The sequence below is a fragment of the Nipponia nippon genome, unplaced genomic scaffold, assembly GCF_047370975.1.
Source record: "Nipponia nippon isolate SJK-2023a ecotype South Korea unplaced genomic scaffold, ASM4737097v1 scaffold_3, whole genome shotgun sequence".
Classification (NCBI taxonomy): Eukaryota; Metazoa; Chordata; class Aves; order Pelecaniformes; family Threskiornithidae; genus Nipponia; species Nipponia nippon.
The window spans coordinates 108,880,726-108,899,523 of record NW_028262347.1 but is presented as its reverse complement, the minus strand read 5'-3'; the positions used below and the strand labels follow the sequence as shown (position 1 = coordinate 108,899,523).

At 36.7% G+C, this 18,798-nt stretch overlaps 1 protein-coding gene across 7 annotated transcripts in view; it reads right to left on the bottom strand.

Moving 5' to 3' along the window:
- IDE (insulin degrading enzyme) overlaps positions 1 to 18,798 on the bottom strand; it is a 69,921-nt gene that overhangs the window by 50,410 nt on the left and 713 nt on the right. For 3 of the 7 annotated variants that reach the window (XM_087765838.1, XM_087765839.1, XM_087765840.1), the window contains exons 2-6: positions 17,841 to 17,907; positions 8,446 to 8,630; positions 6,834 to 7,041; positions 5,851 to 6,020; positions 2,500 to 2,622 (exon numbers count right to left, since the gene is read on the bottom strand). In XM_087765838.1, the coding sequence (XP_087621964.1) occupies positions 2,500 to 2,622; positions 5,851 to 6,020; positions 6,834 to 7,041; positions 8,446 to 8,630; positions 17,841 to 17,907 (753 nt within the window). Of the gene's footprint in view, positions 1 to 2,499; positions 2,623 to 5,850; positions 6,021 to 6,833; positions 7,042 to 8,445; positions 8,631 to 17,840; positions 17,908 to 17,970; positions 17,993 to 18,798 lie in introns of those variants that run through there. The other 4 variants (XM_087765843.1, XM_087765845.1, XM_087765841.1 and 1 more) reach the window with 2 other exon arrangements.

Genomic DNA, 18,798 nt, shown 5'->3' with positions numbered 1-18,798 from the left:
GAGGGTTTTCTTTAGGACAGATTTCCAGTTGCCAGGGTGATTCTTACTGGCAAAGTTTCCATTTAAAAGTCTATATGTGAACTGCTGTACTAAAGCTGTTCTATGATTACTCAGTGAATTTTGCTTTTTATTAGATTAAAAAAATTTAATTTAATTATTTAATTTTAGCAAACTTTTGAATATTTATTACTATTTGCTAGAGAAATTATATTCTGATTGCCCCACCACTTTTTACTGACTTTTTTGTTTGTTTTACATTACATATATAAAGTGGTGGGAAAATCAGAGAATTACTAGGCTGCACATAGCTTTAGACATCCATTTCTTTCAGAATGCACAAGAGTAGAGAGATCATGGGGGACTTGCAGTGTGCAACTCAACATATTTTTATGTTAAAGAATTTCTAACTATTTATTTATGTATTAATTAGCAGTACTGCTACATTGATAGCAAGGTATTTCAGCAAAGAATTTATGGAATAATGCTAATAAGGTTTGTTTTCTGTAGTTTGCTTTTTATGGGTGGAGCTCCCTGAAAATCAAAAAGAAAAATCAGGAAGAACGTGGAACTTGTAAATTTTCGAATGTGATGCTAGAGGCAAGCCCTCAAATAGCTAAATCAGTCACTAATATAAAGCCTTCTGAATGCTACTGCATAATTCTCCTGCTTGAACAAATAACGGAGTGAGAAAAGGTATGTGTCTCTTCAAGGAAAATAAGATGCAACTTTTGTCCAAATAGCACCTCACTATTAGAGTAACAACTACTTAATTAAATACGACAAAGAAGGCTGGTTGTACAGCATTTTGTATACAAGCAGACTAACAAAAAGCCTGAGAGTTACCTTTCAAAAAATTATATATTTATTTTATAAGATTGAAAGGAAAAATGCCAAAGATTTTTCTAAATATTGAACTATTTACAAGGGCAACTCACACTGAAAGAATTCGAGTGTGGAAAATGACTAGTAAAACCACCTAAATTCAGGATTTTAACAAGAATAATTTTTGTATTTTGTAATAAAAAAATATCTATGTGCAAACTGCAGAAATGTGTGAAAGGTAACAGATTTTAAGACTATTTTCTGCATTTTATTGATATTTGAAAAGCAGATCTTGTCTGTCCTGGAATATTGCCTGTCCAGTAAAGAACTAGTTAAAGAAAAAAAGATGCCTGAAAACCTTGAAAACAGAACTGTTAAATGAGGAAGAGAATTTTAATTCAATTGTTTTAAACTCTGATCATTATCTATTTACCTTCAATTAATAAATAAATGTTTTAAACGATTCCCCCCCCCCCCCGATAAAATAAACATAGGAAAAAAATGAGAATGGGAACCTCTTTTAAATAGCAAGAAAAATAAGTTCACAATATTGGAAAATGTTCACGAGCTATCTTCATCAATACTACAGTGTTTACTTGCAGAAAGTTTCCCTGCTACCAGGAAAATAAGCAAGGCATTTTCACACATGACATACACTAAGCCCTAGTGTTACTACCTACATACCTACTACTAACACATCTGATACCCCACCTTTAAAAAAAAAAAAAAAAAAAACCAAACATTTTACTGTTCGCTTGCTACAGTGAAAAAGAACTTTCAGCATATTCTAATCAATACATGACATTACAGCAGGCGAGATATAATAATAAATTGAACAGAAAGGAATTAGGATTCCAGGAACTGATTCAGTAGTGAGTATATGCACAAAACTTGGATTCAGTTAAGAAGTATAATCCTCACCGTGTTTGCCCACCTTAAAAATCTACAAGAAAAAATGATTTATGTATATGCTATAATTGAAATGAAACAGGTACATTCTGTTAATCAGCTTCATACTCAGCATCGTGTAAACAGATAGTTGTAAAGGACGATTTCACTTTGCTAATGAATTTTATTCCATTCATCCTCACCATCCAAACATTATTGTAAAACACCACACAAATACCAGCCTGCCAGCATATTTTCAAAAAGGAAACAGTTTTCAACATGCTGCTATTAAGCTTTTGGCAAACCTGTGTAAAATATCATCTTGACTGTGGAAGATTTTAAGCAGTTGGAACCTCTGTTAATTCAGAACTAAACTGAAATAAAGGCTTTTTATGTAAATGTCAGGTTAGGTTTATCCTTTGATAACACAGAAATTTTTGTAGTGGAAGTATAAGTCTAAAATATGAAAACAGTATCAAAAGCCCTCCCAACCTCTGAAACCAGACAGGTGTCAGTCTTCATCAGACAAACATACAAGGACAGCAACTGGTGACTTGATAATGGATTTAAAATTTTCAGCTTGTTTTTTCTGTTGTAAGCTTATAAACATATAAATTTATACATTGCAAGTTGCGTTGGAGACTTCACTAAATATAAAATTATGTTTGGTCAGTCTGTAAAAATTTTACTTTTTTCCCTTCTGCAGATTTTCAGACACTTGCATACACTTCATTTTCTTCAAACATAAATACATGTACAGTCTTAACCAACCAACAGAACAAAACTCACCTCTTCCTAAGACACAAATAGCCATTAAATTTGATGAATAATAAGTAGAATGGAACTTCAATAGCTCTTGTCTTACATCTATTCCTTCTTTGGTTGGTCTAGTTTCCAGAGTAAGTTTGTTCCCTGCAACATTAAAAAAAAAAAAGTTAACAATACTTGATGTTTACGAATTTACAAATCAAAAAGAAAAATATAAATTAATAAATCTGCTTTCCTCCAGATTGATAGTAATTTTAAACATCTCAGTTTATCAGAGACAATACATACATCTCCACATTCCTAAAGAATCGAGGATGTTTTAGTCTTCCAAATTAATCTTTTTAATCTGAATGGGTTATTTCAAAGCAATGCAAGTAAAGCCAGGCTCTAATTCAGAAGAAGAATGTTTTGGCACTTTTGCAGTAGGTTTTACCCCCTTATACACACTCCTGTCATAAGAATCACTGTGTGAAATTATTTATGGCATTGTGTGCCACAAATTATAGCCTAGTATATTCAATGAAATAAATAATAACTAATTTACAAACATGATTTGTAAATTGTGACTGTTCAGCTTCTGCTTCACAAACACCTGAGCTGTTGCTGCAGTAGAGGAACAGGACTAGAGAAGAAAACTCCAACTGTCCCCGAATAAGCCCCTAAGCAGAAGACACTGAACTTTTTGCATGATGTTATCCTCCTGTTAACTAGTGCAATCTTTACATCAAGTTTTCAATAATTTACTCTAAGGACATACTCCACATTTAGAGTCAAAGCACAATTCATGTTTAATAAAAGTAAGAACTTGAAACAACAGAAAAAATTAAATTCTCTGAAGAGCACACTGGATTTTAATCAACTCCACTTCTCATTACGACATGGACACACAAAATGGTCAACAGAATCTACAGACCAGAACGGCAAACTAGTAATCTCTCTGTTAACTTTGAGACCAGTAACTCCCTTAAGCCACAACCAGACCAGGTAGAGAAGAGAGCAAGGGATGAGGAGGAAGAATAAGGCAAGAAAACGTAGCAGAAAAGTTGACTTATGTGTTTATAGGAAAAGCAGCTAGAAAGAGAGAGAAGACTAGGAAGCATGCCTGCTATGCATATATGCCCAGTGCACAAATCCTACAATCGCAGATATAAGTTAATATAAATCAATGAGGCAAAATTAGCTACATAGACAAGTATATTGTCCAGATGTTTGGCAATTAGATACGAGTTTGATTACAACTGCAACAGTCAACAAATCATCATAGAGAGGCTGCCTGAAGCAATATATTGCTTTAATTTTCAAAGTTCACATGTGAGTAAAAGCAAGGATTCTTAATGACATCTAAAAAGGACAATTAGGATATTATGTTTAAAATATTTTGTCTATATTCCTTACCATCTGCAGACAAATGATACACAGAAGTTTTAGATACCCTGCTGTGTTTATTCCCACAGAATCAATACATAGGCTAAAATAAAAATAAAATAACATAAAATAAAATACAATAAGCTAAAGCTTTAGCTCAGTAACTGTGCTGTTACAGTACTGGAGTACATTAAGAGGCAACAATCAGAAGACACCTTGTACGAAAACAGACACTAGACAGTGCAAAAAGTGCCTGGGAAAGTATTTGACACTGCTGAGGGTACTGATGGAGAAGAATTACCATCACAGGCATTAATTCAGGGAGATGGGTGAAGCGTATCTGGGGACAAAATGCATATCCTAGCAACAAAACTGGAAGATTAAGGTGCGTTTGTTTCTCTGGACAGACAAAGAGTAATAGAAGGTTTGCTGGCAAAACAGACTGCACAGCAACGAGGAGTGACCTGAAGCATCAAATGGGAGTCATTCCTGTATTCTGCTAGACTAACAACATTTCAGCTGGTCAAAAGGAAACAATAAGAAAGATGCCAACTGCTATTGTCACAAAAACCATATCACAGTTGTCATCTCTTTGGGTAAATAAAAACCAAAGCTGGGCTCTACTTCTGCGAAGTCAGATCTACAGGAAGGCTGTGCGCTAAAATTTAATTTCAGAATCAGAGCCTAATCTAAGAACAGGTGAGTATGATTACTGTTACTGAATTTGAGCACATTTCACGAATTCTCCCCATGTAAACATTTCACTCGTGTCAGCTATAAAACCTTCTTAAATTGTAGAAAAGTATTTCTGCAAGTTCCACTTATATTTTCTGAGTGCTATATAAAAATGAAATCATCTCTTCAGTAGCAGAGATTACAGAATGTACTTTGGATGCTCGCCTGCCTATCAATATGTAGTCCCCAAGGCTTTATTTTTAAATTTACCTGTTTGGAGAATGCAGTTATAGTTTCCTTGTTTCAGACAGCCTCTCCTTATTGGTGAACAGACCAATACATGCTCTTGTAGCAGCTGGCTACCAGCTCCTCAACTATGCCCTCCATCAACAGGTGCAAAAATATTCTTCTCTTTCTTGAGACAGAGGAAGAAACCAGTCCTTAAAGCCCATTATCTGCCCTCCCATCATCCTGCTGTACCCAATATTTGCATCAACTATTCATCCAGCAAACTGACCCAGCCACAAAATACATTCATGCTCAAGAATTAAACAGTGCAGTGCCCGAATTAATAGCCCTGTTACTTTGATAGTTTCAAAAATAAATACATGAAGAAAATAACTTCTATGAAAAAAACCAAACAAACATTTAAACTTCTGCCAAAGCATCAAACATTTGTTGTTTTGACCATAACTACCATATCTTACTTTAATGCTTTTTAAATTGAGGTTTTGGGGTGTTTACTTTAAATTGTTGCTAAGCATTCTGCAAATAATAAAGCCTGGAAAAAAACCTACAGCCATAAGATTGGGATTTGTCCAAGACTGTTTTATCTACCCATCACTACTGTTGTGTTTTATGCTTAAGATTTTGTTTTTATATTCTTACTCAGTAATTTTCATGTTACTTTGCCTATCTTTCTGTTTCGACCTAGTCACTGTCATCTAGTCCTAATGCAATACTAGTTAGCAAAAAAATGTGGCTAACAACAATTTAAACACAGTTCATTCACTTCATTATGCACAAAGACTTAACAGTACCAAATTATGACAAATACAGTAATTGGAAAACAGCATTCACTGCAGTAATTATCAGAATCATAAAGGATGCTTCATCACTGTACTGCAAGTCTTGGATCACTCTGTCTCCTATGTTTTTGTCTAGCTCTGTTTGGTCTATGATGTGGAAAATGGGATAAAGCAGCATAATAAACATGTATGGGGAGGGAAAAAGGGGAATTATTTCAGTCTGTCTTTAACAATTTTATATAAACAATATTTTTATGTACGTTACAGAGAACTCCAATGGATGGATAATTATATTCTGACAAACCTGTTCCAAATTTACTGAAGGGATGATTGGGGTTTCCAGTAGCCTTCTCCAATTGAAACAACCTCCAGGCATCATTCATCAGATTCTTCTCATGCTCAGAATCAACAGCATTCACTTCCCTGTCTTTGCAGCTTTCATCAAACAAAGGGCACAGGAAAAACTGGGCAAATCTAAACAGAAGAATTTTAATTCAAGTCAAGAGTACTGTACATACATGGTAATAGAAAAGTATGAAGCTTGGTACCTCCTGAAAACAGCTGAATGTATCATTTTTTAATGCAGAACTTACAAATTCTGGAACAGTTTTTACACTGATTCACTATCTTTATTTCACAATTTCTTTATCTATAAATGCAGACAACAACATATTCATCATATAAAGTACTACAAGGATCAAGGACCTTGCATCGTAATTCCTACACTGAAAATTTCTACTGTTTTGATGTTTAGCTGCAAGAGGCTCTTAATCTCGCAAATCAGCCTTGTCAGACATCCAGGGAAGATCCACTCTACCTCACTGACTACACACCTTTCAATTTCTGTCCCCTCCCACAAAAGGCAGAGATTTCAGTGAGTTCCCTTTACTAAAAGCATCCTACTATATTTCTAGACTTCATCCTTCTTTTGCTATCAATGAAATAAGGATCCTATGGGAAGCATAGTATTTGGTTATACAATCAGAGTTTTTGCACAATTTGTAAGTTCATGATCATACTCTGTGCCCCACATTTCCAAAAATACTCGGTGTAAACATAACCTTTGAACTTCAAAAATTCTGCCTCGGTGAAGAACTCTGCTAGCTGAAAAAGTCTGAACAAAACTTTTCAACTGAAAAATATGTGGTATCGGTTTTAACAAAAGATAGTGCTCTCAACCCTTTTTTTAATATCATAATGATACAACTATAAAAAAAACAAACAACTTTAAACAATTTCAAATAGCACCTATATAACAAAAAATTAAATATAAAAAAATGTGTTTACCTGTCTAGTGCACCTTCTAGATGTTCATGTGACACATCGAAGTAATAGTTGGTGTGTTCTCCACTCGTGAAAGCATTTGAGCTCCCGGCATGTTCACTAAGAAATTGGCTATACTCATTCTCTTTTGGATATTTCTTGGTTCCCAGGAACAGCATATGCTCACAAAAATGACTAAGTCCAGCAATGTTGGGGGGATCAGACAAGGATCCTGCAGGAGGAAAAATTTCATGTAACCATTCATAAAAAGTAATCCTAAAATGTTAAGTCTTTCAAAGTGCTTTATATTACAGTATGTTGCCTCAGGCAATTATATCAATTCTGTAGATATAAGCAGACACTTGTGCAGCTATAGTCAACTAAACTCAATCTTAAAAAAAAAAAAAATTTAGAATGAGTAACTGAACCAATTAGCATCTCAAATTGCCTCTCAAGATCAGCCTGCGTTGCCTTATAGAGAAAATTTTTCAATTGAGGTCCATGACTCATAAAGACCTAGCAGATCACAATGTTCTGACTTCTATACCTTGACTTTAGTAACTGCACTGTGTTAAAAGCAATTGCCAACCACAATTAAGGAGGTATTTATCCTGCCATTTATAGGACGAGTGATAACCTGTAATTGCCTGAACACAAGCAGCTGGTAGGTGTGAAGGTACGCAGATTAAGAGACAACAATGACGTGCAAGAATGGAAGCCAGAAACGTGGAACTTTGTGTCTGGCAGTCCTGATTTGGAGTGAGCAACAATGTGCAATGGTAAAGTAGAGGTGAAGGCAACAGACACATCTCCTCCAGTACATGTGCAGGAACTGGATGCTGCAGTCGGCTATTACTGTCACAGTACCTAACGAAACCACATTTGGGATCCTCTGAACTAGATAACGATTTGTGACAGCCACCTCCATAATAAAAAAGGCCAGAAGTTTTCAGAGTTAATCTACTGCTTCTGTCCTAACACCAACAGCAGCAAGAGCTCCCAACTACAAACATGGCAAGAGGATGCTTAAGTAATGAGCAAGGATGCTTAGGTAAAGTGTGCATGCATTGTACTTTCCAAGCAACTGAGAAACTACACAAGCTTGAGAAATACCTCAGGTATAAGAAAAGGCTTCCATTATTCCAAAGAGTCAAAGTAACTGCCTTCCCCTTCTATTTCCAGTATTTCTGTTTGCACACTTAAGCATCATTGGAGTTAGGGAGTGCCTCTCCAACTCCTCCAGTACTACAGCATTTCCTCACCTCTACACATCAACAACTTAACATGAAAGAAAAAAAAAAAAAAGTCTGACATGACAGATGGAGCTGTCTGAAATAATTGCACTCACACCTGCCTCTTTTCTGCTTACAAAAGATCTTTCATAACATGAAACTTAATGGTTAAAAGAAGTCTTTCTACTGACTGAGCTACACTTGAGTAAACACAGAGTGCAATAAGAGAATTTAATTAGCTCTAATAATTTTCAACTTGATGTGTCAAAAAATTAAACTCTAAATTACAGTAAAAGGCTAGGCTGCCAACTGGATACCACTCCTGTCAGTGTATTTGCAATTAAGATACCAAAACTTAAAGCATTTTTATTAATGACATAATTAACACAACATGCATTAAATACCTATGTGCACATCAAGTGCTGCTGAAGACTTATCTGTGGTGGGGTCACTAATGAGAAGAGCTTTAATGCCATTTGCCAATTCCAGTCCACGATATTCTCGTTTATCCTCAGGTGATTTGATAATTTCATTTGTTATTCTCTTAATAGCTGGATTGTTCATTTTGTTATTTGTCTCCTTCTGAAACCTTAAAGAAAAAGAAATTTCACTTACTATTTTTACGTAAGCCCTGCTAATATTTTAACATTTTGTTAGAGAAAACTGGGCGATACTGACGGCAAGAAGTTTAGTTCTGTGCAAAACTCATAGAACTGGCCCAAAAGTATAGTTCAGATCCTGAGAGATATTGCTGTTAAAACAAAAAAAAAACCCAAACCCGAAAACCAAGCAACGTGATAAAATTGTACATCATGTAATTGAATGTTTCAAGTTTCCTACTGACGGTAATTAAAAAAATAACTTAGTAAAGAAACATCATCCCCTTATTCAATTATTATAAAAATGAAATTAAATGAAGCATACATTGCTGTCTCAAGAATACTTTCAGGCTTCAGGAAAGTATTTCATGTGTCTGAATTGGTGGTTATATTATGAATGTTGTAACTTTGCAATTGTCAGATAAATAAAATTTTACTAATAAAACACTGGATTTGTACACTCAAGCAAGAAAGGGTGACACCATTTACAATATTGCTATAAAAATACAAATACACTGCAGAATTGCCATGATAAACAGGAACAGACTGTCTCACATGTTTAAACTTCTACTATGAGTTTAACAGACATCCTACGAGACATGCTTCTTTAATGGCACAATTTTGAAATGCTAAGAAACTAAGTCTGATTCTGAAATTATAAACTCTGGTTATTCAATTTTTTTAAATGTCAAGTGAAAAGGTGAGACATTAAGACTTGGGTATTTGAGGAGGTAGAGTGGAACCACGTGGCTGCATGTTAAAAAAAAAAACAAACAAAAAACCCCAAAAAACCACCAACACAAAAAAACCCAAACAAACCACACACACACACACACAAAAAAGCACACCCCAGAAATGAGAAATCAGAGCGCTATGCTCTGAGCTAGGCATGTGGTGTATTCTTGTATGTAACAGCCACCGAATTCTAACCCTCTTTTACAGGAAGGGTTTTAGAACAGGGCCTGTTATATAGTACCAAACTCAAGTCTTTTCCTGCGGTGAAATGCTGCTTGCCATATTGCCAAGTAACTTACCACACAAACTACATAGTCATTGCTGAACTAATTTCACTGACAAAGAAAACCAGATCCCGGTCTAACTCCCCACCGCAACGCATACACAGAGGCATGAGAAATTTTGCATGGTCCTGTCAGTATCACATAGATAACAAGGAGTTTCACAGTACTTACTTTTCCATTTTCAGGTTGCATGGTTCAAGGAACTTTATCCAAGTTTTAAGACTACATACAAGCTTTAAGACTGTATGGCATGTGGAAAGTGAAGGACTGCACAGTTCTCAACATACTTATTGTTTCAGGTCCTCAGTCATGACATTTTAACTAAGCTAGCAAATCAACTGCATACTCAACGTTACCAGATACAGAACAAACAACTTTGGAAAAGAAAAATCTGATTATATATTTTATTTATAGTTTAAAATTACAAATGAAAAAGGGAGTCAGCTAATAAAATCTCTTTCCTAAAATACTGTATCATTCTCAAAATGGGAAGCAGTTCTGCAAGCTACTGTCCCTCTGGATTATCTCCTTCCCATTTATTCATGTGATTCTGTGATTCTGTGGTATAAAAACAACAACCAACTTGATGCCAGCAGATGCACAGTCATTGGTGTTGGTGTTATATATTATAATGAGGCTGATAAAGAGCTCATTATTAACAGCATGTTAAGGATAGAAAGTTTATGAACATAATGTCTATAGCAGAATCAGTGAAAAACAGTGTTTCACAAACAGAAAATTAAGATTTTACCCGTAGCAGGGTCAAAGTTTGTATAAGACTGGATTTATGCTTGAGAAAGGAGATACATAGGTAAACTGGAGAAGATATTATTATTAAAAAAAAAAAAAAAAAAAAGCGGTCAAGTAAGCATTAGATCTTAGAATGCTTTTGAAAGGAGTAAAAAGATTACTTTGGAACTTTTAAATAGACTTAAGTTATAACGCACCCTTATATGAAAGAAAACAAAATTACAATCAGGAATTATAATCCAAATAAAAAAACAGAAGCACTGAGTACAGAAAGCATCAATGAATAACCAGAATCTGAAAGTCTCTAAGCAAGAGCCATAAACAATATGCAGTAACTTTTTAAAAGGTGCAGCTCAATGCATTTTAGAAGGAAACATGTCCACTAGTAAAACATGGTTCTCACACTATGAATTACTGTAAAAAAAAGTGCAGTCAAACGTAATCACTAAACAGTAATAAAAATGCTGAATTTAAATTTATATGTCTACATTCTCATTTAAATCTGTCATTTATCCACTAGTTTAACCCTGTACTCAGGCTAATCCTGCTTGGAATATCTATGGGCTTCCTTCCTCTGAAAAAAATGCAGATACCATTCAAAAACAAAGGACACACCAAGTATGGCAACATGTATGTTTCTCTGCATCAACAGCATTGATGTAATCCATGCTTATGATTTAAAAAACGCCTCCTTGTTCAAAGTTCAGAATCCTAAGTAGAAATACTTAACTAAAGGTACTGTGTAGAATTTATGAAGTAAGAATAGATACTACTTTTCATAGATGAAAATCAGTAACTAAACTGTTCTCAATTGTATTTCACTTGCACACAATTCTATTGGATTGACAAATATAAGTGTGTAGGAGAGCAAGGAGGTCTCTGAATCTCCTGATTTCACCTCTGCTAAGGAATACCTATCACTTGGTTTTCAGCTAAAATATTCCATCTCACTAAGATACTAGTTGCTTATCATAAGATGCATACATACTATAAACTTCTCAAGTTTGTTTTTTTTTTTTAAATGTTATACAATTTCCTTGTCATCTGGTATCTCCTTGTTATTTCTACACCACATCATTAAGTCACAGAACTTTACTGTTTTTCGGATGACTCATCTTTCCAATGTGATTCATCAAATTACGCAGCTTCTGTGAAATCTTCTGAGATTTCAATTGATGTCTTGTGAAGCTGTACACCTCCACTTCATTTTATTATCATTCCCTACTTCTGCCTCCTTCATAGGCTACCTGCAGCTTGGTAGTCAAATTTCGGTAGAGGAAAAATCTACAATTTTCAAAAGGTCAAAACCAGTAATTAAGCCTTCAAACCAAGGACTTAAACTTGTGTCTCCATCTCCATTGTTATTTCAGTGGGCATTGGGAATACAACATTCCCTTCAACTTCAAATGGGTTTGCATGATTAACCCACAATTATTTCCCTGCAAACTAAATTGTAGTATCAGACAACTCATATAAAAGCAAGAGCAGATCAACTATGTAATATTCCTGGAAGGCACTGAGTCAAAAGAACAAGACCAATACCTTCCTGCTCAAGTACTGTTTCTCCTGGTGCTATGTTACTACAATACAATAGCTAGAAAAGAAAATTTCACTTAAGATAGAGTATTTATAAAATGACTTTTTCTTAAGGAGTAAACTGTAAGATATAATATTAAACATTGTCATATGACTGCTTTTCTGTGCATATTTTAAGTTCTCTACGTACAATTGCTTTATAAGAATACCATGTTCCATTCTTTCACACAAGAATCCTAAAACACTACAAACCACTTTTTGACAATAGAACTGCTTTTGACCACAGCAAAAGAAGTAATGGAACCAGAAAGAATTCTATATTTCTTGTAGTTTTTTGAGAAGTAGCTTAATTCCTGAAGTCATGTTCAGACGCTGTCCTGAAGTACATGTGCTATACCTACTTGTTATGCTGTCATTACGACGAGCATTGAATGCTAGTGGTCAGTAGCAAAGAAATTCATCCATAAACTAGATGCTATGCTTATTGCAGAGTTAATATCCTAACAAAAACATAATTAAAAGAAATATTTTCATGCTACTTTCACAAAACAGAAGCAACAGAGAAAGACCCAATAAAGCAAAGAGAGCAGGAACAAACACAAAGCATTACTGTGGCACTGGGAATTCTTCCACTGGCTCAAAAATTACAGGTGGCAAGATGACAGAGCTAGAAAGAAAGAGAGAAAAGAATGGGGATGTCTGAACTGAGAGCAGTGTCCCTATTCAATGACTAGAAAATATTAAACATTCTTCCTCCTCATCAAAATTACTTCACTTGTACAAGAAAAGTATCAGTTAAAACAGACACTAAATTTTAAACTACAGCACTTTGAAGTAAAATTATATTCTGTTCTTTGAGGCCCCATTTTTTGTAATGATTTCCAGGCAGGCAGTCCCTTGGAACCAGGGAGGCTCTCTGGGGATGCCAGGTTCCACCTGCAAACAGAGTATTACAGAGGGGGATTAAGTGATATAAGATTCTGCCCAACTATTTTAATCTTTCAAAGTTATTTTAGTAAACTTACTTTAATTAAAAATTAGCCAGTGTAGTCAAATCTTAGTTCACTGTTTGAACAATTAAGGGACCGTATTTGAAAACCAATTAACAGAAACTCCTGAGGGTTGCTTCAACGCAAGAATGTAACTAGCTAATAAAAATATGACCCCCAAAGCACAAACTCCAAAGCGCTTTTCAAGATTTTTTTGCCATGACAGGCTGCACATATTTAAGTAAAATGCTGGTACATAGGTCTGAGCCAGATGAATGGCTATAAACACTGATCAGCTTGAAGTAACCAAATGAATGGCAACAAACTGTTACCTGTTTGATGCTTGCTTTCAATTTATATCAGTTGCCTTAAAATTTGGGGTTTGCTTGCAGTTTTTACGCAACTGAACCCAAATTACTTCTATAGACACACCTCTGGGTATTGCAACATACTCACTTTAAGTTTACACTTCTGTATACTAGGATCTGAATTGCTCCTCGTTTTCAACTCATGTTTCATCTGTCTTTTGAATACAGTTGTTATGTTATGCTGACTGCAATGCAATATTCAAGTTCTGTGTTTTTGAAACTATACAAAGATCACAGTGATGTTCAATCTCACATTTTGCACCTGTTCCAAGTTCTGTATTTTATTTATAACCATTTCTTTTTAGTTTTTTGGGTTTTTTTTTTTTAATTCCAAACTTAGTTGCCTACCATTTACCAGAGTGAGGTGAAACCTTGTTGAGCCAAAACCTCTCTCTGCTCTATCCTGCAAGGGAGCTACCATTGATAACGTGTTCTCTGTATTATTTACTAATCCATCTTGGTTTACAGTTCTTCGTAACTTACATGAAGATTTCTTCATCTGCCAATGCCTGGAGTGAAAGAAGTGCTGTCTGCTTCGGCAGGAGGCCCAGTGCTGCACACCTACCAGCCAGGGTTTTCTCACCTCTCTTACAGGGATGATAGCACGGAATTGAGCACTCTGGAGGGGTCCATGAACTTCTTCAGTTGCAAGCTCGTGGCTTTGCAACAATAAAATAAGTCTCCGTTCTTCCACAGGTCTTCACCCCTCCTCTTCGTCTCTTGCACCTACCTCTCCTCACAATAGCAGCAGAATTCAATGGCATTGTGACACCCTTGTATGTGCAACAGTGACGTTACCAGTAAGTCAACCAACAGTCTACCTCCTCTCTTAACTTCTCAATTGACTTGTATGCTATAATTAAAAATTATTTTTTAAACTTAACTGTAGGCAATACAGTTTTTTTCCTAAAACCAGACAAATGTTTTTACTAAGTTCTGTTACCAAGAATGTAATAAAAAAAATGGAGCAGAGAAAGAGTAATCTCAAAAAAGAAAAAAATTAAATCGACTCAGGTGACCATTACCGTAAAGGATACTTCAGGACACCATCCGTAACTCTTTCAGGTTACCGGTTCCTAAGTAGATAAACCTAGCAATCCTTCTTTTACACATTTAGAGATTAAAACAGTTCACATTACTCAACATCCATAAAGCATCAATCTTCTGTGAATTTACTTGTCACGAAGCTAGAGAACATATAAGATCCCAACACATTCCTGATGCTGATCTAAATAAATCCGATTGCATACACAGGCAGATAGACTGCATAAGTAGATAAACTGCTCAAAATGTTAACATGTTTTATCAATTTTAAACTCATCAGGAATTCAGCATATTACTTCATACACAAAAGCTCCAACTACAAAGACCCACAATGATTTAATCAGTGCTACCAAGTTATTAAGAACAACTAATCATGCCAAATCAGGCAAGTTTGGAGATGATGAATATTTATAAGGTTTTGTTATGTAGTTCATTTTGAAGAAAATCTGAAGTCTCGCTACAATTAAAGCATTTTCAGAACCTTGGTCGGCAGCTTTTTGCCAAGTCTGTAACTGACGTAGAAAATTCCCTCCTAATGATGGTGGCCAGGGCAGATGCCTGCCTTGCTCTCCTTCCCAGAAGGGTCCAGCGTCTACAGCTTCTAGATCATAGCAGTAAAACTTGGTCTGCCACAGGTTTCACTGCCAATGTGACAGCAGAGACACTCGTGTGAATTACGAGTAGCATTAGTGAGACAATATCACATGTGAACTTGGCAAAAACAAGGGCCCTGGTAGCTTCACATGTAAGATCAGGTCTCAGATGAGTAACTGGCCTGAGTAGTAAGATGCTGTGTGTTTTGAACAGTCTTGGGTTGGTCATGCAGGATGGGATATACAATCAAGACACCATAAAGCTAATTTACTGCCCTAAAACTACATTCCTTAACTGGACCATTCCACAGTTTCCAAAGCACTGGGTAAAAAAGTCAAACAAAAAAGCAGGATTTTATATAATCTGATTTCAGACATAGCAATAAAGGATAAAAAGTTTTTAAAAATTTCTAAATCACTTCAGCTTACTTTTCCTATCTCTTCAAAAATTGCCCCAAACAATTCATCAAAACACACCCTCCAGGGTAAACAAGTTTTATCCAGGTTCACCAGAAACAGAAAACAATTGAAATTAACCTTTCCCTAGCACTTCTTTGCTTCCATTTTTTACAAGATTGCTGAAAATTAGGCAAATTCCAAAAGAGTTTTTGAAGCCTTTCATTATTTGAAAGATTGGCTCTTTTTTAAATATAAGTAAAATTATCTGGTTTTAATCTTTAGACAATATGATGATATAGGATCTTGAGAATGATTTCACAAATCTGGCACAGTATTTTGGCTTGCATTGTTATTTTCATTGGACTCCCAAATTGCCTGCTAAGAACAAGACATAAGATTAGTTTCTGTGTTACCTGACCAGCTGCTTGAAAGTATATTTTACTCATTTTCTTCTTCAGAAATGTACTCATTAATTCAATTCATTGCTTTATGCATCAAATACTTGCAAGCCAGTGGTTCTCATTCTCTTTTCCTCCCTCCCTGACATTTTTCCTTCACCGCCTTACAGCTGCAGGGCTTGGTTCACAACCACAGTGCAGCAGTGGTGTCTAGCGCATGGCCCTGCACGCACTAGGAAACATAAAACTGGATGCTACAGGAGAGACCTCTGTGCTTTATTCTAACTGTATTTTGATGTGTATTTCATACATTTTATCTGGAAGTAGCACATCAGATTGCCCGAGACTCTTTGTAAAGCCAACTCACTTAACACTTTATGCTACCATCTGTCTCATACCCTCAAAAAGAAAAACTTGTGAGGTCTGAATTAAAAAAAAAAACAAGATGAGACTAAAACTTTAGTTATACTGCATAACAACAAGAAATACACAGAAAGATGAGAGAACTGGCAAGAAAATCTGATCTAGCAACAAAAACAGAAAGAACTTTAGGATTCTGAATCATGAAAAGTACTGTAATCCCACATTAAAAGCAACTGCTTTTCTAACACTAGAGCTTTGACATAACCAACAGACCTATAACAACGAGCAGTTTACAAGAGTCAGCGGTGTGTTTCAACAAAGGAAGTCCTGGCTGTTTACCTATTTTGTGGTTTAGTTTTTATGATTTTGGACAATTCGATTCTAGTTCTCCTGTTAACGCTGTAAGTAAACTGTCAACTCTACAGCATTTTTTTCCATTTCAATTGTTCAGGCAAGCTATAGTTCTGACTCATTCTAAAAACAAGTTGCAGAAGGTCAGATCTAAACAGAAGGCTATAGGGGAGCAACTTTCAAACAAGTTCCATCAAAAATCACCTTATTACATATATACAGTGCTATCTCATAAGCATGTTTCATCAACTTACGGACATCATAAAAGCTGAGAACATAAAAGATGCTCATTGACAGACCATGCATGTACAAATGCATAACTTGACACAGAACCAATTAAATCAATTCCTCTACAGACATTTTTATTACAGAGTTTTTGATTCCTATCTTGTTAAAAGACCAATATATCAAAATTATTATGAAAGCATCTAATACAATAGAATTAATATATAAAAAAAAAATCAAGCCAACATGTGATCTCTCAAATGGTCTGACAGTATTTTTAGTAAATGACTTCTATAATAACCTGCAATGGCCCCTAGCTAGGAGCCTAACACCTTCCAGTTCAGGGAAACACTGGAGGTAATGAACTTTTTGTCCCTTTCCTCTTTCTTCTTCTGGACCTAACAGGGTAAGGAACTACTTTTGTATTCGTGTGCAAAGTAAGTTACATCCTCGACACTTTGATCAAATTTCCAAAGGTACCGTTTCATCTAAGGGATTAAGCCACAGCCTTACAAGCGACTGAAGACAGAAAGGAGAAAGGGAGCAAAAAAGCATGCAAACATGCAGATATGAACCCTTCTAGGGACTTCTCAACTAGAATAGATAATTTCAATGCTGCACATGAGATGAAAAGGAGGAGCTAAGAAGTTCTAACTGAGACATGATCTTGCTACTTGACGTGCAGATGGTTAAAAATTATATGAGAAGAAAAAGTTAAAGCTGAAAAAAAGGTGAAAGCAGGAACAAAATTCAGAAATGGAAACAGGGAACATGTAATTGAAAAAAAGATTCTTAATTTTCACATTCGCCATCTTAAAAATAATCATCACATGAAAGCACTATGCCTGCTCTCATTTCATTATTATTTATGTAAATCCTAATGCACAATTAAAATTAACAGATGATTAAATCATGGTTGTAGGCAGTATGAAAACACAACAGGCCGACTCACATATACAAAGTCAGGTCCAAATACTGCATATATTCACATGCTTAAAGAGGAGTAATCTAGCAGGAGAACCTACAGCCTGAGAAAAGCATTGGCTCTGAATATACATTGTGGATTACCTTTACAATACTGAAGCATACATAGCAATTATGAACAATAACAGTGCATCCGAATTTTGACACACGAGCATTGACAGCATGAGTCATCATAACTCACTTTTTTTTCCCCCGAAAGATGCTACTTTTGACGACTCTTACTTTTGCAGCGTTCAATATAGCTTTTGCTATAAAGATAGCAGATACAGTGTTAAAGAAAGAAAGAAAACAACTTAGCCTCTTTTCCTTACCCAGCTCCCTTCCTGGAAAAACTTTGCCGAGCTGTTCCGCGGTGTAATTTGCCCCTGAAGGGAGCCGTGCCCGCCCCCCCCGCGGCCGAGGTGACTTACTGTCTCCGCTGGCACCGGCAACACACGCACACAAAAACAAGACCCACACAACGCCAGCACTAGACAGCTTGTCACAAACTGAGGAGGCTGCTCCCATCAACTTTGGGGAACTCTGAGAGCAGTTTCTTTTTAAAGAATTTAAACATTTTTAAAATATTTATGGAGTAGGAAGACATGGCTAGCTAAGCAACAGGAAAATTACAGGGTTTTTTGAGGGGAAGGGGGAAAAAAAAAAAAAAAAAAACAACAAAGCAAGCCCACCGGCAACGAGAGCCGCGCCACAGCCATACGGCTGATGACCAAGCCTGCTTTGTTCACGGAGGTGCAGCTGGAGGCACACGAGCACGTCAGCCCCGCCGCACGCCGGGCCCCCCCGGGCCGGCCCTGCCGGGGGCGGGCAGGGCAGGGCAGGGCAGGGCAGGGCAGGACGGAGGCCTCCCCAGCACACACGGCCCCGCCGCCCCCAGCTCCCCCACCGCTTCCCCACACAGGGCTTCGCCGCCAGCCCCGCGGCCGCGGCCCGAGCTCCCCTGGCTCCCCACAGAGCCGGGGGCGAAGCCGCACTCGGGGCAGGGCGGGCTTCCTGGAGCTCCCCTGGCCGCACAAGGTGCCCCCGCCCCGGCCGCGCCGCCACCTCTTACACAAGGCAGCGGGGGACAGGAGCGGATCTCCGACCTCACGGCCGGTCACACGGTGCCGGGACCCGGGGGCCTGCCCCGGCCCCCCCGC